This window comes from Zonotrichia albicollis, unplaced genomic scaffold, assembly GCF_047830755.1.
Source record: "Zonotrichia albicollis isolate bZonAlb1 unplaced genomic scaffold, bZonAlb1.hap1 Scaffold_94, whole genome shotgun sequence".
Classification (NCBI taxonomy): domain Eukaryota; kingdom Metazoa; phylum Chordata; class Aves; order Passeriformes; family Passerellidae; genus Zonotrichia; species Zonotrichia albicollis.
Genome location: NW_027428464.1, coordinates 382647 through 404359, shown reverse-complemented (window position 1 = coordinate 404359; position 21713 = coordinate 382647). Strand labels below are relative to the sequence as shown.

General features: G+C 38.0%; 2 protein-coding genes across 19 annotated transcripts in view; one reads left to right on the top strand and one right to left on the bottom strand.

Annotated features, from left to right (window-relative positions):
- Window positions 1-3604: 3604 nt before the first annotated feature.
- Window positions 3605-21157, bottom strand: LOC141728112 (kinetochore protein NDC80 homolog). Of its 4 annotated transcripts, none has more exons than XM_074534464.1 (17): window positions 21016-21157; window positions 19072-19295; window positions 18468-18554; window positions 17591-17714; window positions 17291-17463; window positions 15989-16091; window positions 15090-15179; window positions 13723-13816; window positions 12498-12604; window positions 11542-11686; window positions 11044-11249; window positions 9704-9856; window positions 9342-9431; window positions 8433-8525; window positions 6807-6937; window positions 6334-6436; window positions 3605-5979 (listed from the first exon to the last, which is right to left on the bottom strand). In XM_074534464.1, the coding sequence occupies exons 2-17, from the start codon at window positions 19170-19172 to the stop codon at window positions 5857-5859; spliced, it is 1923 nt and encodes a 640-aa protein (XP_074390565.1). In that variant the 5' UTR covers window positions 19173-19295; window positions 21016-21157; the 3' UTR covers window positions 3605-5856. The 4 variants fall into 4 exon arrangements, with proteins under 4 accessions (XP_074390565.1, XP_074390564.1, XP_074390566.1 ...); XM_074534463.1 differs by having other exon boundaries at window positions 20920-21139; XM_074534465.1 differs by lacking the exon at window positions 21016-21157 and adding an exon at window positions 20451-20823.
- LOC141728113 (N(6)-adenine-specific methyltransferase METTL4-like) overlaps window positions 21109-21713 on the top strand; it is a 52837-nt gene continuing 52232 nt past the window's right edge. For all 15 annotated transcript variants that reach the window (XR_012578832.1, XR_012578826.1, XR_012578830.1 and 12 more), the window contains exon 1: window positions 21109-21247. The gene's annotated coding sequence lies outside the window, so the exon portion shown is untranslated. The remainder of the gene's footprint in view (window positions 21248-21713) is intronic.

Below are 21713 nucleotides of genomic sequence, written 5' to 3'. Positions count from 1 at the left end.
GTTTACAGTCAGTTCATCACACGTTATTCCTGATGCTGATCAGTCCTTCTCCTGCTCCAGTATGGGGTCACTTCCACAGGAAACAGTTCTCTGCAAACTGCTGGAATGTAGGTCATCTTTTCACAGTGTGCAATCCTTCAGGCACAGCCTACTCAAGTGTGGGCCCCCCACAGGGTCACTATGAAACCTGCTCCAGTGTGGGCTCTTCTCTGCACAGGTCCCTGGCAGGAACCTATTCCAGCATGGGCTTCCCATGGGTTCACAGCCAAGTCTTGGGCATCCACCTGTTCTGGTGCTGGTCTCTTCCATGGGCTGCAGGTGGATCTCAGCATCCCCGTGGACCTTCATGGGCTGCAGGAAGACAGCCTGCTTCAGCATGGTTCTCACCATGGGCTGCAGAGGAATCTCTGACTTGGAGCACCTCCTTGCCTTCCTTTTCCACTGACCTTGGTGTTAACAGGGTGTTCCTCTCCCATATTCTCACTCTGCTCTTCTCTGGCTACAATTTCCGCTGTATAATAACCTTTAATTCTGTCTTCTTAAATATTTTATCACAGAGGTGTTGCCAGCATTTCTGATTGGCCCAGCCTTGGCCAGCAGCACATCCATCTCGGAGCTGCCTTGGACATTGGCTCTGCTGGAGATGGAGGAATCCTCCAGCAGCTTCTCACAGAAGCCACCCCTGTAGTCCCACTGCTACCAAAACCTGGCCATGCAAACCAAATACAAGCACACACAAAAGACAGATGGTAATTAAGGAGCTTCTAGGCTAAGTATTTGTGTTCTCAGAATCCATAATAAAAGACCTGAGGAGTAGCTTCTGCAGAATCAAGCCATCTAGCAATTGCTGGAAGAGATCCTCATTAATGCTGAATTGTCATTCCTTGATTTCTTGTTTATACCTTTACAATTCTATATCTTTCAAGGGAGTGATTTTCTCTTAAAATACCTAAACTTGCCTGAACCATGCAACCTGTGACTGCTTTCTTGTCTTGTGTGACTCAACTCTTCAGCTTTTCTTATGACTTTGTTATGAGTGATGGCCTAACCTTTGGGAGGGGGAAGAAGATGATAAGTCGCTACCCAGCAGTAGTCAAGCAGACCCCATTGTTTGGTGTCCACTCTGCATTTCAAATGTAATGTAATTTCCATTGCTAATCAAGACCTTCCAGATAATTAGAACTAGTAACTCCAGAAGCTCTTTACCAGGCAGAATAGTGAATGCCTTTCAGCTGGGCATACCAGTTGTCATGCATGACTGTGCTAGTGTTCAGCGTTCTCAGAACCACATAACATCTACCAATACAAAGGCATGCACTGTTCTGAATCCCTGGATCAAAATAAAATAAAATGACATACATCTTGCTTGTTTCAAAATACTTATACACATTCCATCACCTTTCCTTTTGCTTTGGAGTCTTGCCAGACCAATAAATGTTTCTTTAGAGGTGAAGTTAGAGTAACAGACGTCCTTTTAAATCTTTGCCTTGTGCAAAGGGTTCTTGAAAGAGACTAAAATGCTTATCAGGTCACTGCCAGTTAAAACTGGTCTCATGCATGAGGTGGTAGAGAAAACAACATACAGACCACACATCACAAAGGCTCCTTGTTATCGTGAAGCTGTTGATAAGAACTTCTGTAATGGAGGGACAGTGCAACCAATCACCCTGCAGACAGACAAGTGATCCTGTCTACCTCAGGCAAATACTGGGACTGGTAGACCTTTATGAACCAGAGTTCACAAAAGGTCCACTCTCCAGTGGGCAGCAGTGGATAACAGAGCTGACATCTGTCATGTCTAGAAAAATCCTGTAAACAGATCAAGTCCTACCAAAAAAAAAGAAAAAAAAAGGCCTGCAAAATTAGGAGTTTCCTCAGGCTGAATGTTAGGACTCTGTGAATCTCCTGATAGAGAGCTAAAAATGCTGAAGATGTCAGTGCACATCCTTTAGATATGATATTGGCTAAGATATTGATAGTCCCTCATCCAATGGGGGACACTGAGGCCTTCGTGTCTTCTGTGCTTCTTCCATTTCTAAAAAAGGGATGAATACCATCAAAACTTCCAACAAGCACCTAAAATGTAAAATCCTGATGAAGATTCAATGGCCCTATATGATGGAGAGCTTTGCAAGCAAAAAGGACTCAATGATACATGATTTCATCATACCAGAATATTTTCACAGCCAAAAATCTGTAGACAGGAAGATTGAAATATTGAAAAATATTGAAATATTGAAAAAACAGGTAAATTCCCTGTTCTGTACTACTGCCAAAAGAGGAAGGTTATCTGGCTCTGAAGGACACATTAAGGTTTCCAGTATTAAGCAAACAAGAGCACCCTGAAGAAGAATGGAAAGATTATATATATATAGTCTCTTCAGAGATTGCAGCGCTCAAAATACTTGTATACCATATAACATGTAATTAGCAATGAATAGGCAATACCCTTGTTAACAAAATTTCCATTGCTTTACAGTCATTTAGCATGAGACCAGAGTTTTCCTTTTTTACTAGAGCATTGCACTGAGGGTGTTGCCCATGTTAGTGAAAAGGGAATGTCTTCAGCTATTGACTTTTTCTTCTTCCTTACTGTTTCAAAAAAGAACATAAAAAATATAGTTTTTTTTTAATTCTACCACTAAAGTTGGAGCAGGGATGAGAGCTCCCATAAAAGGCCAGAGCCGGCAAGCTATTGGAAATATTACAGAGCCACAGAGCACAAATTGTTACTCAGCTCAGAACTAAAGGCTTGCATAGGCATGCCGTGCTTTATTGTTGGCAAAATCAGTGAAGAGAATTGCAGAAGCCTCATATAAAACACTGCAAAGCTAAAGCCTGAGCAGGCACAGGTTGCAGCAGAGGAGGTTTCAATTGGCTATTAGGAAAATTTCTTCACAGCAGGAATTGTCAAGCATTGGAACAGGCTGCTCAAGGAAATGGTTGAATCACCAGCCCTGGAGGCATTTTTAAGTCATGAGGATGTGGCACTCAGAGACGTGGTTGAGTGGACTGGGCACTGTTAGATTAACAGCAGGGCTCAATGAAATTAGCAGCTCTTTCCAACCTGAATGAATCTACTTGACGCACTCAAGAAATACTCCAAAAAAAGAACTACCATGTTCTTGTTGGTGATGAGTTTCTGACAACAAAAAATGAAAAAAACAACTTCTGCCAGAGAAAAGAAGCTACAGACTTCCAGCATCAACTGTTATTTTTTATACCTAAATAATAATAATAAAGCAGATGCAAGAGTGGTCATGTAAAGGAAATACTTATGTGATATGAAGATAGCAAAAGGTTGGTTCATGAGATTAATGCTAAAAGGATACTACATGAATCATTGTCAAAGCAGCTTGGCCCTATGCTCCTAAGAATTTTTAAATAGCAATCTATTTTTAAAAAGGTTAAAGCAATTTTTATTCCTCTAAAACTTACATGAAGATGTTTCTGCATTTTATTTTTCCTCTACACAATGCATGTACAATAGCAAGGAGAGGCAGGGAGTTAGTACCTGCTGCTAAAATGATTATGTAGTTTGTCAAGGAAAGTCAGATGATTGGGATTTTATGTCATATTTCTACACTTGCAGTAAGGATCAGTCTTTTATACAAACAGGAATAAGAAATTTTATTGAGTGTAAGAATACAAAAATTGGCACATTAAACTGTACAAAAGGTATACTAGCACTAAATGAGGCAACTGGATCCATACAAGAGCCAACATTTACAAATTACTCATACTACTGAAATGTACAGGTGGTGTGGTACTTTCTCATTAAGACTTTATATTCCAATGAAGAAACAAAACCAAAAGCAGTAATTATGTTCTAGTGCCTACTGCCTAAATTTAGAAGCCATATTCCAGAACACAAATCAAAAACAACTGCCTGACTTTCAATATCACAGAGAAAACATGTTAAACGAGGATTAAAAAATTCCCTCAATTTTTAAATTATGAAGACATAGTACCAAGTAAACATTGCCTGATGTTGATCTGGTGGATTATAACACACAGCCCTACAGTATTTTACAGAACCTGGATCCAAATTTGAGGTAGTTCTAAAGGCAGTTTAGGTTAACTGACAGACCAATAACAAAAACACATTGTCAATGATACTAACGTTAATTTTTAGAAATTATTTGGACTACTTTAATTTCAGAATATTACATTGGCCAGTGCATTAAGCAAAGGCATCATGATTTTGATTTTGACCCATGTTCATTAGGGTTAATATAAAGCCCTTGGAAATGCCATTTATTTTGCTCTCATTTAATGAACTGACTGCTGCACATGGCAAGGAACCTACAGATGCTAAAAACACAAGGTCAGTTATAGAAGCAGAGATAAACAGGTATGGGGGAGTCAAGAGAGAGCATCGCCCCTAAATAAGCACATAGTTTAAAGGAATGTGGCTCTCATCAAAAGCTCAGTTTTGCTCCATTAGATTGCTACCTTGCTTTAGATAACAAAAATCTTAAAAGAGATCACAAAAGGAAAAAACATCTAAAGAGAAGGAACAGGGATGTAGTAAAGACTAGTTTGTTACAGAAAACAAAACGGAAGTCTGTAAAGATAAGAGAAAAGAGGACAACAAAAGAAAGCATAAAAACTTCCCAGCTATCAGAAGACTTTTCTAGCTGTCAAATTAGAATTCTGGAGTATAAAAAAGGAACAAAAAATTAGAAGCTTAAATAATGTCATCAATATTATATCTGAAACAAAATACTCTTACCAGGGCCAGAAGATTCACACATTATGTTAAGAACAACTGAGTTTTAAAGTCATTCTGCAAAAATAGCCTAGAATTAGACAATTCAATCTGTGTTTAGATAGTCTAACTCAAGTTTTGTTATATATCCTAGGGATCCGTGTTGCATTCAAATATTGTAGAATTAAGGAGCAGCTTTCTTTATTTAACAGCTGCTAAATGCCTTTAAATAACTGCAAAATTGTTTTTATCTTTGTATATTTAAATGTCTGATCTATAAAAACAACACTCAAATACTTCAATGCTTTTAATAGGAAATACCATCATAAACTATCCAAGATATGAATGCTGGGTTTTATTTATTTTTTAACACAAAATTATACACAGAATAGATAAAAACGTACTACTTTCACATACCATTGATCCACTTTCTTTAAAGTATTTGGACCAGAGCTGCCCATACACTAATTTTACTGTTACTTTCCTGAGGAAACATCAAAATCTGTCCAACCGGCCTAACAAGAAGAATACAGATATTTTAGACCATTTTGATGTATCTAACATGCACCAGACCTACAAGTGATTAGATATACAGCTAGAATTCATATGATGTCCTATTTAGAGCTTTCTCTGGTATATATATTCAAGAAGTTCAGTGAAGTTTCATCTGGGAGTATGAGCAGCTAAAGACAAAGCTTGGTTTTCAAACTACTGTGTTTCTTTTTCTAGATTATTTACAAGGCTACTATACAAGGACTAATCTTATCAAGAGAGGTTTTGATTTTTTACTCATGGAAGAGGTGTCTCTGTGCAGTTTCATAGGTAACTGAACAAGCAGGAGACAGACACTGACATTTAGTCTTGCTAGTAAAATAAGGCTTGGGGAAGGATGTGAACTGTCTGTGATGCGTGTGCCCTAAACACATAGATATGCTATTGAAAGTACAAAGTCTGAGCAAAGCATTTAAGAAAATGCAAATATATTGTTTAATTCTTAAATGTATTTGTGTCAACAAAACAAAATTTCTTTCTTCCACTTAAATCAGTTTCAGTGCTAAACACTGAAAGGTAAGTACCCATCCCTTTAGAAGGCCCCATATGAGAGCTTCAGAAATGCAACATTTTTATCTTCATCTTTCTAGTGATTAGACACTTTCAGCCTTCTTTTTATAACTGTCTAGGATGCTGGTCAAGTTTGACAATTGATCTTCAGGCATGAATTCTTCATCGTCTCTGTATATTCTCTCCTTCTGTTCATCAAGGTATTTCTAGAAAAGAGGTACAGAAAGCTTTATTAGCTCTGTCACAGTCTGTATTTTCCTGATTCTGCTAAAGCATTTTAAGCAGTCATTGCATAGGTTAACTGATTTCAGTTAAACACTTTCCTGAAAGACATCTATCAGAAGCAGGTTTAACCTGACAGGATATTACTGCTGAAACTTAACAATCAATTCTGATTATTTACACCAAAGATTTTGTCAGAAAATTTAACTAGAATCTACAGACTTAGTAGCAGCTAAATAACTGATACTTCCTTAGAAAGAGTAAGCTCTAATTTCCAAGTGCTTAACTGCAAAATGTCTCTAGAGAGATTTAATTCTGAATATCAAATTTTAGCTTACCACTATAGATTCTATATGAGTAGCAACTGTTTCTATAAGACGACTCAAGTTAGCATCAATTTTTCTCTTCTTTTCTGTTGTTGTTAGCAAAACGACTTGATATCTAAAAGGTAAAGATACTCAGAAGATCGTGTCCATAATTAGAGAATTCCTGACATTTAAAACAATCACTTCAAGTCTGATTTATCATCACGTTTAGCCATACTTTTTTTTCCATTAGTATTAATTTGAACCAAGTTACAATATATTAATACTCAAAGAAAAACCCTTATGCGGAAAACAGGAGTTCTGATACAGCAGACAAATATTTTAGCAAAATACTGTTGAGGAGAAACATCTTTCAGTTGTTAACTTGTGAAATTAACACACTGAGATGGATACCTGCTGAAACAACTTTATGTTACATTCAAGAAAATATCTTTATCCTTAAAAACCAAAATAAACAAGGCAGACATGGAAGTTAGGAGCCTTACTGTCTTTGGTGATCATGCAATTCATTTGTAGCTTCACTGAGCCCATCATAGACACCACTCTCAAGTAACTGTTTATGCTTTTTTAACGATTCCAGTTCATTTGCACATTTCTTGTCTTCTTCTTCTATCTCCTGTTGTCATAAGGAAGGAGAAGAAAAAAAAAAAATGGCCTCTCTCAGGTATAATTTGGTTCCTTTTTTCTTTCTACTACCTGATTGTATCCTAATACTTGAATTCAAAATTCACTCAAATAGTTCCAAGTTCAGAGCTGAAAAAAACCCCAAGGATATCCCTCCCAAACCTGAAGTTTCAGCTGTTTTCTGTATCATCCCCATCCCAGAATAAGCCTAACCATCTCTTTATTCCTTTAACCACATTTAAAGGCCTGTGTTGCAGCTACTTTCCCTTCAGAGTTAAAGCTCAAAAAGTGTTGTTTAGATAGTCTAAATAGCTTAGAAATGGCACATTATGAACAACTGTTTCTAGGTTAAAAATACAACCACATTTGAGTAAGAAAATAGCTTTTCTTTTTTGTCTGAAAGAGTACAATTCCAAATCATCTCTTCTAGAATGACACTGTTGATGCTATACAGTCCACAAAACCAAACAAAATTGACGTCAACTCAACATGCAATTTTGATAGATTACTGAAACATCATCCTTCAAAAATAATTTTAATACTTAAGACTTACAAACAGCATTTTAAAAATTAGAAGAGGAATTACATGACTAAGTGTCTGGTGGCAAGTGTGTATTTTATGAGCTTAACTTTAGAGAAAAGTATATGCAAAAGCACAGATCAAAAGCTAAATGTCCTGTGGTTTTGAAAAATAGAAACTAAATTAATTGCCTTTATATACCTATATATACACCTGCCTCAGCTGGTATTAGCAGTGAAATAGCCCTGTTTCATGGCTATAGCACAGGAGTTTGGATTTACAGGAGCATATGTGGTAAACATTGGCGTAGTTCAAAGAACATTTTTCTGCAGGGCACCACAGTCCCACTAAAGCAGTGTTGTCAGAGAAGTTGGGAGGTACCAAAATAGCCACTCAGTTAACAGAGAGGGTGGCTATGTTTTGTTGCTGAACTGCAAGTGGGGAAAAGAATAGGGACTGCTCCTGTGCTGGCAAAGGAAGCTAAAGGAAGTAACAGTTTGAGATCATTAAAACAATTTAACATGCTTTTGGTCAATGTTTTCCTTAGTTTTTACAGAAGCTGATTAAACATGTTTACTGAAAACTGTAAATGTATTTATTATATACAAATTGATTAGACAAGACAGGTTCTGTTAATCCTAAAATTTCCTTCAAGCACATGCCCGGAGACATCCTGAGGTCAGATGATTGTTGCTGCTTTTATTACTGGATGCAGGAATTTATGATTTACAGGATCTGCTACAGTATGATGCCAGATTCTCTTACAAGAAAGTGAAAATTGATTCAGTTAAGGTGGCAGTCAAATCACTTTTCTGAAAAGAATGAAAAAATCCTCTAAGAGGGAAGGAAGAAGGCAGAGGCAGAAGCCCAAACAAAAATGCAACCCAAAAATTTATCGATAAATACAAAAATTAAGGATAAGGGTATCGTTAAGGATAAGTTGTCATCAAGGTGTAAGAAGTTCTACCTTAAGCTTCTGCTGGTAAAGATCATCCAGCTTTTCAGCTTCTTCTGTCAGCATTTTCACACTGCGTTTCTTGTCCTCTAGCATTACATTCACCTAGGATGAAAACATAAACAAGGAAGTATGGTTCAAAAAGAATTCCAACATATAAATCCATGCCATCACAAACCACACCTGGTTAAACAGGTTAAACAATTAAACTAGGCTAGGCTGAGATGGCATTATCTTTCTTCATAGCAGCCTATGTTATGCTTTGTTTTGGATCAGGGGCTAAAACAGTGTTGGTAACACACCAAAGTTTTGGCTACTGCTGAATAGTGCTAACACAGCATTCCAAGGCTTTCTATGCTTCCCAGGGCCCCTCACTGAGTAGGGTAGGGATAGGCAAGAGACTGGGAAGGTGCATAGTGAGGCCAGCTGGCCAAGAGGACATTCCATACCACATAACACCATGCTCAGGTAGAAGGCAGAAGAACGAGGAAATAAAATTCTCCTTCTTTCAATCTGTCCCAAATCCAATCTGTCCCAAATCCAATAGTACTAAAAATCTTCCTGATGACAATTTGTCGGTGATAGTAAGCCACACAATCAACTGGAATGGGTAACTTAGTAGAAACAAATACTTGCAATGGTTGTGGTCAAGTATATGTAAGCTGCATAAACTTTAATTCAGGGAATACACGATATTTCAACCAACAAAGACCTCAGTTCTTAGAAAAACTTTTAGGTTCCATTACAATAAAAGCAGTTTTCTCACAGTTTCTCCCCCTCTACTTGTCCTCAGAAAAACCCCAAGTAATTCAAGAAACCAACCCAACACATCACACTTTAACTATGCAAAAAGGTGAATGAAAGAGGCAGATAAGGTTTTAAGGTTGGTATCTTAGTGTTAATCTTCATTAACTAACTCACCTGTTCCAAAGTATCTTCCAGAGTAATTTTCCGTTGAGTGGCTTTACTAATTTCTTCCTCAGTCTCGTTGATGATCACCATGAGGGGAACCTGTTATACGTATACAAGAAGATCGAACAAATGCAATTTTCTAATTTGAACCAAGATGCACCCCAATACATCTTTGCCTTTTATTTTTTTTAGGCTCCTGTACTTTCCAATACCAAATCTCTTTCACATACTACAATGTCATTATGGTGACTCATCAAACAAGCTTTTCAATGACATTTCATTGTGAGATTGAGAGACCTTCCCAGCATTCCTAAAGAAACACATTTTTTTTGTGAGTCGTATCTAAGGCCTTCAGTGTTGATTCTACTTACCTTGATCTGAGTTCTGTATTTGACTAGGCAATTTGGTCCTGAATCAGGATTGAACTGAATCTTAAAGTCGTGGCCTTTGGAATTCTCAGCACTTACGGGAATTAATTTCAGCTTTCGAGCCAGTTTATGATACTCTGCCAGTTGCATTTCAATCTGCTCAGAGGAGAAAAGGGCACAAATCATAGAAGAGATACAAGTGAAAAGCTGAGCAAGAAGTATTAATATAGTACTTTAAACAAGTTCCTGAGTTGCTCTCTGTAGCCATAATTCCTTGCTACCCCACAGTATTCAAGAGCTGTATGCAATGCCAGTACAGCAGTTTGCTGCATTAGGTACTGGTTTATGATTCTTTCAGAGTTTGCACACTGAGGTTTCTTAGTGTCTATGGCTGAGAACACTGAATGGTTTCACCTGTGGTTTTCTATATTCATCTGCCATAATTTTTCCTGCCTCAAGTTTTTGAGAATTAGCTGATAGGGAACTAAAAACGTGCTGGAAAATACTACTAAATAAATGATCAGTTATAAGGTCAATATGCCTTCTCTCATTAGTTTTGACAGGAAATGCTACACAGCCACACATCCTAACAACAAACTAACTTGAGCATGCCTTTAAACAAAGCTTATTAAATGCTTTAACTTCTAATTAATGAGTGCTATTAAATGCAAACGTTAAAGAACCCAGGGTTTTTTTTTTCCGGTTTTATATGCTTCATACTTGCACCTGAGGATTTAAGTTGATAAAAGTGCTTGATAAAGGGTGATCCTACCAAACATTTTTGAAATTTTTTATTTAGTTCTCCAATTGGCAAAGCAGAAAGCTTTTAAATCCCATCACTTACAGGACTATATCTTTTCATTCTGTTTGAAGGGATTGAACTTGGCCCTTGAAAGATGTTACAACTGCTACACAAAGAACTAATCAGGCCTAAATGCATGCAAAGCTATTGATTCAAATTCACTAGTTTTGCCTTACTTCCTTGCTCTGAAATATTAACATTAGCCTGCAATTTCTTGTGTTACCAAAGCAATGGCATGCTAATGTTATCAAAGCTCTTAATGCTACAGCAGTGCCAGCTGACCATGCTTCATATTCTAGACACATCTCTTACGATGCAGGAAAAAAGTACATTTTCATTAAGTGCAAAACAGAAAAAGGGAAAAAAGCGCAACATTTTTCAGAGGTACTGTAAACAGAGGCCATTCTTGTCAGTTTTGCTTGGTTAGATACACGTATGGTGGTGTTAGGTTATTTAGGAAAGAAATTATCAAGACTCCAATTTTAAGCTTGCATGATGAAAACTGGCAGCCACCTCTGAGTGTTGTGGGGTTTTCACATACCGCGTCTCTATTCCTAGCATATTTTATCTCTTCATTCCACATCTGATCTCGTTCTGCTTGCAGCTCCTTATTCAGCTTGTTAATGGTTTGCTGCAGCTCATTTCTCTTGTGATTTATTCTCTCAATGTCTGCAGCTGAGTACTTCTGGTTATCTAAGATGTGCTGGAGCCGGGCATTCTCCTGCTTCATGGCTTCTACTTCTGCTCCTAAGTACATAAAACATTTGTGAAATGGACATAAAATACCAGCCTATATACATAAACCTCACCTCTGTATTGTATGAGTAAATGACAGTTATTACATAACATTACCATTTCATTACTCCAGTGTACAGAGAGTATTAGACAAAAAATAATTTTATTAGCAATCCATTCTGGAAAGTTTATTTGTAGCATCATGCTACTCCAAGTACCTTGCTCTGCTCTCAAGCTAAGAACTCCAATTATTTGAAGACTACTTCTAGCTTCACTGTCCTGACTGTGATCAAGTCCTCCTTACCTGCTGTCTCAACTTCATCATTAACACTTTTCAGGTTTTGATCAAGGATGGATATATGAGATTTCATATTAGCCAAATAAGCCTGGTATTTCTGGACGTCTGCTTGAAGGGACAATTTCACATTTCGTAGCGTTACTCTACGATCCTAGGAAATGGGTGAAAAGAACAACCACTCTTAGATAAATATAAAATAATGATTTCACTTTCCAGATAAGACAGTAGAGTAATTGATCAATATCAATAGCACAAATATAAAACTAAAGAACTTTAATAATTTTTTATCCCTGTGACAGCTAAGTCCAGTCAAGACACCTTTAAAATAACAGCAAAGAAGGCTGAAAAGATTCTTGCATTTCAGCATTATGTCTCTCATTTGCATCAGACAGTGCTTTAGACAATTCGTACTACAGGTAGTCCACAACTTAACTCTAATAATACATGGAGGGCAGATGAAACAGGGGCATGGAAAGCCAGGAATAAGCTCAGCAGATTTTGCACAGTTGGCACCAATTTCAATTTCCCACCTGCACAGCCACTAACCCATTTTTAAACTCAGGATTTATTAAAAGCAGAATCCAGCTTTTCAAGCAAAGTATTTTCCATACAATATATTTGTTACCACTGAATCCCATGCCTCATATTTGAATACCAACACACTTGAAAAAAATAAGGTTGAAATTTATATTAAAAAATTTGGTTCAAGTATTTTATTGATATTTCAGTCAATATAAGACCTTATTACCTGTAAATACCTGCACATTATCAAATAGTTACTGAAGATTCCACAGAAAAAAGCCTTGTTCTCTAATAGTATAGAGTCTGTAAAAGTCTGGCCTAATTAAAATCTCAAAGCACTGAAATTTTTTCCTTTGTTATGTATCATAAGTATCTTCATTCAGAAATTGTCGATATTATAAAATTCAACTCCACCATAAAAACAGACACAATTTACTAACCGGCTCACTTTCCTTTTCTTTTTCTAGTCTTGCAATCTCTTCTTGAAGTCTTTTGTTCTCAGCTTCTAAACTTTCCATCTGGAATGGATCTATATTAAATAAATCCTCTGTGGGAGAGCAGAAGAGAGAGTGGAGTTACAAATTTATCTCAATATCACCACCTATTTTGAGTATCTGAACTTGAGCTTCAGCACAGTAAATACCCATTATCTGGATAATTATTTTACACTAAAAAAATAACTAAAAACAACCAAGAAACTTACCAGAAAAACCTTTCATTAAAATGTAACCAGGCAAAAACCCCAGAACAAACAAGAAGAAAAATGGGTTTCTCAGTCTTTATGTCAGAAAGAGTTCTCATGTCAAAGTCACTCTCAAGAGGTAAGGGTTTCCAAACTCTCATACAGCCCACACCACAGGAGAGTATACAAGTCAGGACTACCTTGTGAAGCTAGAACAAATCAAACTTACTTAACAACCTCTTTCTTATCCATATACTTCCTTGCTTCTTGAGTCATCTTTTCCCTAACTTAATTTGGCTCTGCCAAAAAATGGGATGATTATTTTTTCCCAATATCCAGTAACAGTGTGGTATCTTGTTTCCTCTCCAACTGATGGCTCCATTTTGCAAAGGGCTCTAGGTCTGGCTTTTCATAGGAGAGCAAAGAAAGTAAGAAATGTTTTTCTTCCTTTTCTCACATTGTGTTTGTATTTCTGCAGGTGGTGAAATGAGTGAGTCAAAAAACCCTAATAATTTTCTACCTCCCTGAAGACAAACACAGGTGCATGCTGAATCACACACAGAATCCTCACAATAGAGTTTGGAACTCTTGCAGACTGCTTTCAGATCTTTCAAAAGCTGAACTTTCTTGTCAGCTGTGCATCCTCTGAAAATAATTTTCTTTTTTTTTAATTGTTAACTTTTCCAGACAGAAACAAGAGCCATCTGCATAGATGGAGTTCACATCTGAAGAATCATATACTGGTTTTCTGTGACAAAGACATTAAAAAAATCAGGTGACACAGCTACAGCTGATAGCAGATCATGATCTATCCATCCGTACTGCTAAAAATACACATAAAGAGAGCATTAAGTTGAAGTAACTGAAACATACTTAGGTATTTCAGACTCCCTTAGATCACTTTCACTCGTAAACTGAACAAACTGATGCTAGGAGAAAAGAAACCGGTAACACAATTGAATACTTAAAATTTGAAAACTTACTTAATTTTGACTGGACTTCAGCATCCAACTCTTCAAAGGTATCTCTCCCTTTCATGAAAAGATCATAGCACTTCACACAGTAGTCCATGAAAAGCTGAAAACAATTTAAAAATCTTTCATTTCAACAATTCCAAGACCTGTAAAATGTCTGGATAGGCTAAAGCTACTCAATCAGTTGAATTAAACAGACATCAAAAATATCTTTAATGCTTCGATTGTACTTTTGTAAAATTAAACTTTTTTCCTCCCTTTGAACATAGAATGTCAACAGATTATATATTCAGGCAGAAGGAGACAACTATAATTCACACTAAGAAAGGTCTGGAAATACTGTATTTTTAACAATTATATTTAACAAAGATTGTAGGTAGAATATTTAAGAATTGTTCATCTTGATGCATATGATTCTCTCAGGCTAGTTTATGGAAACTGCAGGTCTGTTTAACAGACCTTTTCTATAAATATGACCATTAAAATTCAGATCTGTAGATCTCAAAGTACTCTTATCTAGAATTAAAGAAAGGTTACCCAAAAAGAATTTGCTAGACACTAAGTCACAGATGCTTCAGAAGCATTTACACCAGCATTGTGAATTTTGTATCTATATATATATGCATAAGTGCCAATGTAGAAGAACGCATTTAGTTTAAAAGCATTGTTACTTGCCAACCATCATGTTGTAACCTTAGTCCAAAATTATGATTTTACTTGATTTTTTGCAATTTCTAATTAAGTGTTTTAGCTTATAATGCAACCCTCTCCAAACACCTGCTGTGATTTAACACCGAGTTAAATCTGAGTAGTACTAATAATCCATAATAAATTAAAAAGAAAGCAAACTGTTGGATTAAGAGCTCGAATTATACTGCCACCCTATTTTGTGGCTCAGAAATAAAACTTTACAACCAATTTTTACATAGTAAACTGAGTAGATATTGGCACAAGTCACTATATTTAGAATGAAGTCACGGTCTTTACACTGCACTGCAGTTAACCTCAGAAGTCTTGAGTGCTAAAGGAAAATACATCAGAAACTCTACTAAAACAATAAACAGCATAATGATGCCCTTTCTCTACAAAGGAGAACAGTATATACTTGTAGAATAAGGTGAATATAAAATAAAGAGAATATTTTGTTTAATACCCAGTCTACACCAATAGACTGATCATGATACCTGCTCAGGAAATAGTTGATCAGGTTTTTTATACAATACTACTCTACCTCCTAGAAAGCATTGTGAATATAAAAGGGAACAGAATCTATAAATACATGACCCAGCAATCTAAACTGTAATTAAATTGTGTTGTTACAGCACACTGCAAAATCCAGTTGAGCAATTCTGATTCTAATTTCCTTTTTATTATACCTTATTATGTACAATTCCATCATCTGTCTCTCCTCCCCAGCTCTGTCTGTCATCGAACGATGGTGCATTTTCCCTGATCGCATTGTACAGCTGAAAAGCAGAGGTGCACACAACAAAGAGCAAATATGAAGACATCCATTAGTTTCCATGCTAGTTTTCGTGAAAAGAAGCAGAGAACCACTGGATTAGGATTTCAGCAAGCAGGTTGGAATGAACCTGTGTTGAGTTGACTAAACACACAGGTAAAGAGGCGTGAACTAGACAGTCAACACTGCCAAATTGTCTTGTGTCTTTTGAGCAAAAAAGGACAGGGTTTTCCTGGGCGCTCAATTCAGCAGTGGTCAACTTCTGTCACAGATGCCAAATTTTGCTCAGTCCTGAGTTGGCAGCAACAACAGTTAGGACTACTAAAAAACCCAAACCAACCAAACAAAACCAAAATTAAGTAAAAAACACCCCACTCTAACTGAAAACTTGCCACTCTGTATCAGAATCACAGGACATTTGAACAATTTCAATTGAAAATTCCATCCTTAGATTTCAAATTTAGGAGAGAATGGCAGATGTCACAACATTTGCGCTGGAGATACACGTTCCATTCAGTGATTATACTCATTAACTTCTCACGTTTATTGTATGTACAGATCAGCATTTTGCCACCTCCTCTTATACATTAATTTATCCAGTGCATACATGTAAAGAAAAAAACCTATCATAATATAACATGAAAAGCTCACTTTAAAAGTTACTAAAACATTAGGCCAAGGGTCAGCTCCCAGATGACTGCTAAGAACATATATGTTAAACAAAGAGATTTGTAGAAAATATGTACTAAATCTGTATTGAAACTAACATTCCAGCCTGGAAAGTGAAAATATTTATCTTAAGACAAACATTACCTTGACACAATCAATTAACCAAAACAAAGCTGCCACAATCTGAGGCCAGGTGTGTGGTGCTCCCACAGTGTACATGGAGCTTTTTGACAGAGCAAAGGGGTACCTGTACAGCCAAAGAAGATACATTTTTAATAGCTGTGGAAGACAGTGATGAAAACAAACCAGCACATTTTGAAAATACAGCAGCACATTTTTATATGTAGATGAACGCACAGAAGGAAGAGCAAACTCAATTCTACTATACTTCAAAGGAAATTAGTTGAGTTCTTACAGCACAATTTTATTCAATTATCATGGGTTTCTCATTTTGCAACTCATAGAATATCAAGGCTTAAAAGGGACCTGTAAGGATCTACAAATCCAACTCCCTGCTCCTCATAGGACTGCCTACAACTAAACCATATGATCAAGAGTGTCATCCAGACGCTCCTTGAACTCCCAAAACTTCAAGTGACTTGTCAGAATTAGTAATTTTATCCAGAATTACACCCTTGGTGCAGCAGAGTGTAATCCTTTTCAACATTTTAAGCTATATCAGCAGTTTCAAATGTTATAGATTAAAACAAAACTTTATTAAAATGCTGAGAAGTGTACAAAAAAGATTTGCACCTACATTTAAGGAGCCCTGGCACTCTGACACCATCATGGGTATACATTCCCTTTTTTTTTTTTTTTTAATGAGACTGAAAGTTCACAGTTATCAAGAGGCAGAGGATTTTCTTTCCAAGACAGTGTTGGGGCATTAATGATTTCAAACACTGAACAAATTCAGCAACAAACCACTCAGCTACTTAGTGTTTGTCGCCCCTCAACAGTAATTTTGTTATTTCCACATTCTGCTTTGAAAGCAGAATGAGAAAAATTGCAGGAAAACATATTTTAAACTAAATTAAATTTGTTTAAACTAAAATTAAATTGTCTTGATCCAAAATTCTGGAAATTTTAGTTCTTAGATTCTAACAAAATGAACAGAAAGGTCTGTAAAAGAAAATTGTGCCTTGTCCTCCAAAGTTCTATACAAATAATCAATTAAATTTTACATGACAATGCAAGATTCCCAGAGCTTATAGTTCTGTAAATTCAAATATAAAATGTATAGCAGATGCTGAAAATCAGAGAGTAAACCTAGAGTTAAATTAAACAAAAGTGAAACAAAGCAATCACAACATTTTACTTTTAGAGTCTCATCTGAATAAATAAACCTATCCATTCCCCCCAACTATCAATGCAGAATTCTTAGCTTTTAAATTTCTAGCCATAGCATATCTATTCAGCCCAGGAAACTAACAATAATCATTTTACCCAAGGTCTTTAAAAACTTTGGGAATTTCCTCTTCAAATTTTGAGTCAGGCAGTTCATAAGAAGGGCAGAGGAATTTGTAGATAAAGGTGAAGATCTTTAAAAAGTCCTGAACTGATGGAGATTGTAGTGATTTCACGGAAACATTGTGGGCATAAGCATTCTCAACAAGGAACTGTGCAAAAGAAACACGGAATACCAGTCACTAAATAAAATTTATAGTTGAAACCAAGGGAAATAACCATTTTGACTAGCACATTTTACACCTCATAACATACATGCAGAACAAGTTAATATGTTACCTCACAAAGCTTTTTGATACATTGTTGGATGAATGTCTTGTCATGAAGGGGCCTGGGATCCTTTATCTTTTCTGTCCCAAACACACCGTACTGGCTGCTGCGTGACCCTCCAGCCCCACTCACTCTAGGGACAGACAATAAATACAGGCCTTGTGACAATACATAGAAAGAAGAACTCTCCTCATGTTTAAGTCACAACAACTGCTAGCTTTGTTTTCTTTGCATTTGTTATAAAAAGTGATACTTGAAGTTTTCTCTTTGTTTAAGGTCATTGGAAAAACATCATCAACCTGGAAGTCACAATGCCATAAGTACAACAAAGATTACTGCATCCTAGATGAATACTTTCTTCATTTTATTGAAAGAAATAAACTTTTAGAGAGCAGAAAAATACCCCAAAGATGAAAAAAAATAAAGTTGGTGACTGTAAATAAACTCTAAAACTATTTAAGGAATATTTAAAAGGAATAACCTCTGCAACAATGGGGTACTACCAAGAAGATACCCATAACACAGAAAGTCATGAGCTAAGTAGAAAGATTATAGAGTTTTGGAAAGTTTGTATCAGAGAGAGGAAACTAATGCAGAGTATACTTCCAATGTCATTCTTCTTAAACAAGAAAATGTATTGAGATACTCTTAAGGTCTGCAGTGCACATCATTCCCAAAAGAAAAAAAAAATAAAGCTCCCAAAGCAATTCCTACTCCACAGCATTATTGTTTAGTGATCAAGGACTGGAGGAAGGCAGACCTGAAGGTCAGCTTGCCTCAGATCCATTATTCTCTATAGTGAAAATCTGTCAAGAAAGAAAATTACCAAAATTAGAGGATCATTTTTGTTTTAATGTACAGTGCAGACAACAAAAGCTATCCATACCTGTTCCCAAAACAGCTGACTTTTCTTTCTGAAGCTCCAGATGTAGGTTTGTTCATGCTCAGCTTCCCAAAGGTGCTTCTGTCCTTCCTGAGGAGCACAAAAAGTTTCAAGTGACTACTTCTACCAATTCATACAAGAGCTATAGTAAGTAGCTCTTATAGTACTTGTATTATAGTACAAGACTGTAAATAAAATCTACAATATTTAAGGAATATTTAAAAGGAATAGACATAGGAATAGACCCCTGCATAGACCATACATAGCTCATACAAGAGTGATACAAACACTCATATATTCCTAAGCACCTTCATCCCCCAACATCTTAGAAAGGTTAACTGATGCATCCAGCTATCTCCTCAGAAACACGTAACAAAGTGTTACATTTGAAACATGACACAAGTACATGTGTCATGTTTCATACAGAAAGGAAGTATTTTTGCAAAACTGGAGCACATGTGCAAACACCCTTGGCTGTAGGGAGCCTTCTTCTCACTGTCTTATTTTTTTCCCCTCAGTTGCTACTCACACTCAAACACACTATAATAAATCTCTTCAGAATTAGTTTTATATACTTATTTTTAGCAACATCACTAGCCAGACTTACATCTGAGGTGTCTGAAGACCCATCTTGTTGGTGTCCTGCACTCTCAGTGCCATCATAGATTGTCGACTGCTGCTTCCAGCAATACTTGAGCTTCGCCTCATTGTGACTGCTGTAAACCACAATCCCTCAGTATTCCAGCAGTATCAGAAAATCCAGGACCTAAGGGTATTTTCTTTTCTAAATGCCACAATGATTTTCCAAAGACTCAGAATAAACAAGTAGACCTGTACATTGGACCAAAAAAAAAAAAAAAAAAAAAGAAGAAAGAAAAAAAATTGTGTTAGAATCCTCAAATATATAAGAGCAGCCACAGCCCTTTAAATCAACCATTTTATTGATAAAAAGTGTTAGTGTTTCTTCCAAACCTACTGTTTTGTCTTTCTTTACATTTGGTCATTTCAGACCTACAGGTCCCAAAAGCAAAAGAGCTTGAGAAATTTTTCATTTCAGTCCACTGGGAAAAAGGCCACACTACCACGAGTACACCAGTACTGCTTACAGCGCTTCTGCTGTACATCAGCTCCTGAGCTTCTTGTCCTGAGCCCGCCCATTCCTCTGCAACTGATCTCCCAGCATTACAGCACAATAACTGGAAAACCTATTCTGAGATAATATTATGGCTCTCTTCAGAATATGCATGCAGCATATAAATCAAACTGGAATATTAAGACCATTATCCCCTGTGGCATTAAGGGGGAATTTGAAGTAAACAGAACTCACAAAACATTAAGTCACAAAAATTGCCTGCTTCTGCCCTCTAAAGACGTTCTACTTTATTTGTGAGATGGGCTTAAATGACTGAATTATAACTAATAAAAACTCCCTCTATTACAGATGTTACCAAAACACATTATTAATATAAACTGTTGCTTCATTTTGCTTCCAGTTCCACTGCTCACAAACCACAACAGAAGTTTAGCTCAAGCTCAATTCATAGGGCAGCATTTTTCACTGTGTCTGGGGAAGTAATCTGCATTATTCCATTACTTTAACTGGGACCAACCACAAAGAGAATGAATTTTCACAATCATAGCAAGCAATTAGCTTCTAGAATAACAGAATCAATTAGGTTGGAAAAGACCTGCAAGATCATCAAGTCCAACTTATGACCAAACACCACCTTGTAAGCTAGACCATGGCACTAAGTGATACATCCAGCCTTTTCTTATACAGCTCCAGGGACACTGACTACACCACCACGCTGGGCATGTGTGGTGGTTGTTTGAGCAAGCTTAACACACTCATTCACGACAGCAGTCCATTCCAGTGTGTAATCGCCTTTTCTGTGGAGGAATTCCTCCAACTGTCCCACCAAAGCCTGGTGCAGTTTGACACCGTGTCCTCTCGCTTATTGCCTGGGAGAAGAGGCCGACCCCCACCTGGCTACAGCCTGCTTTCAGGTGGTTCCAGAGTGATAAGGCTCCCCAGAGCCTCCTTTTCTCCAGGCTAAACACCCTCAGCTCCCACAGCCGCTCCTTAGGAGACTTGTGCTCCAGATCCTTCCCCAGCTCCGTTGCCCTTCTCTGGACACGCTCCAGCCCCTCAATGAATTGCGGGCCCAGACGTGGCCGCAGCGCTGGAGATGCGGCCTCACCAGTGCCGCGTACAGGGCTCTGTCACTGCCCTGGTGCTGCTGGCCACACAGCTGCTGACAAAAGGCAGGACTCTGAAAGAGCAGAGATTTAAGAGCAGATTGCCAGAGCCAACATGCCAGCAAGAAAAAAACCAAGAAAGCGTAGAGCGCGGCAAAGCCGGGCGCAGCTCCACCCGCTCGCCCTGAGAGCGCGTCTAAACCGCACCGAAGGCGACCGAGGGGACTCAGCGGCGAGCCCGCAGCCCGGGACTCACCGCCGCCGCACGGACACTTGTCCTAGGGGGGTGAGGGGGTGAAGGAGTGAGGGTGCTGCCACTGCCACTGCCCCCCGCTCCCCGCCCTGCCGTTACCGCCAGCGCCGCCGCCTCCTCGCAATTTCAAATCCGCCCGCCCGGACGTGGCCCAGGCGTCACACGGAACTGCGTCACGGCGGGGCCGCGAGCCGGGCAGCGCCGCGGGCGGGGACCAGGGGCGGGGGAAACGGAGCGGAGGAGGAGCGGGGGAAACCGAGAGGAGGAGGCTCCACCCCCGGAAAGGCTCGGGGAAGGGCCATGGCTGGACGGCGACCTGGATGTGCCCACGGTGAGTGTCTGCCAGGCGCTGCCGGCCACGGCGAGCCCCGGGTTTTTTTCAAGCCGCCGAGAGTTTTCCTAGGGAAGAGCCCGAGCTCTCGGTCCCTGTGTGCCCGCGGGGATGGGAGTCGGCACCCGGCCTCAGCAGCGCTGGGGCCGCGGCTGCCCCTGCCCTTGTGCCTGTGTTACTGCTCCCGGGTGCTGTCATAGTGATCTATGTCTCTATATGTATATATATGTATATTTGTGTGTGTGTAGATACGGTGTATGCACGTATATATAACTATAGTGTGTATATGTGCATATATGTGTGTGCTTATGTGTGTGAAAAATGCATATTTTATGATTGGCTTTTCGCAAATATTAAAATGAGTATTATATGTGTTATGTTAGAAAGTGATACTGTATTAATTTGCTTAAGTAGTGTGTTAAATGTAGTTTTAGGTTATAACAAAATGTTAAAATAGAAACTATGC

Excerpts from the sequence above, each read along its gene's own strand:
- LOC141728112 (XM_074534464.1), bottom strand. The coding sequence starts at position 19,172 with ATGAGGCGAAGCTCAAGTATTGCTGGAAGCAGCAGTCGACAATCTATG. Across the intron at positions 13,817-15,089 it reads ATGGAATTGTACATAATAAG|CTTTTCATGGACTACTGTGT; the intron begins GTATAATAAAAA and ends AATTGTTTTCAG. Across the intron at positions 12,605-13,722 it reads TGAAGTCCAGTCAAAATTAA|AGGATTTATTTAATATAGAT; the intron begins GTAAGTTTTCAA and ends GCTCTCCCACAG.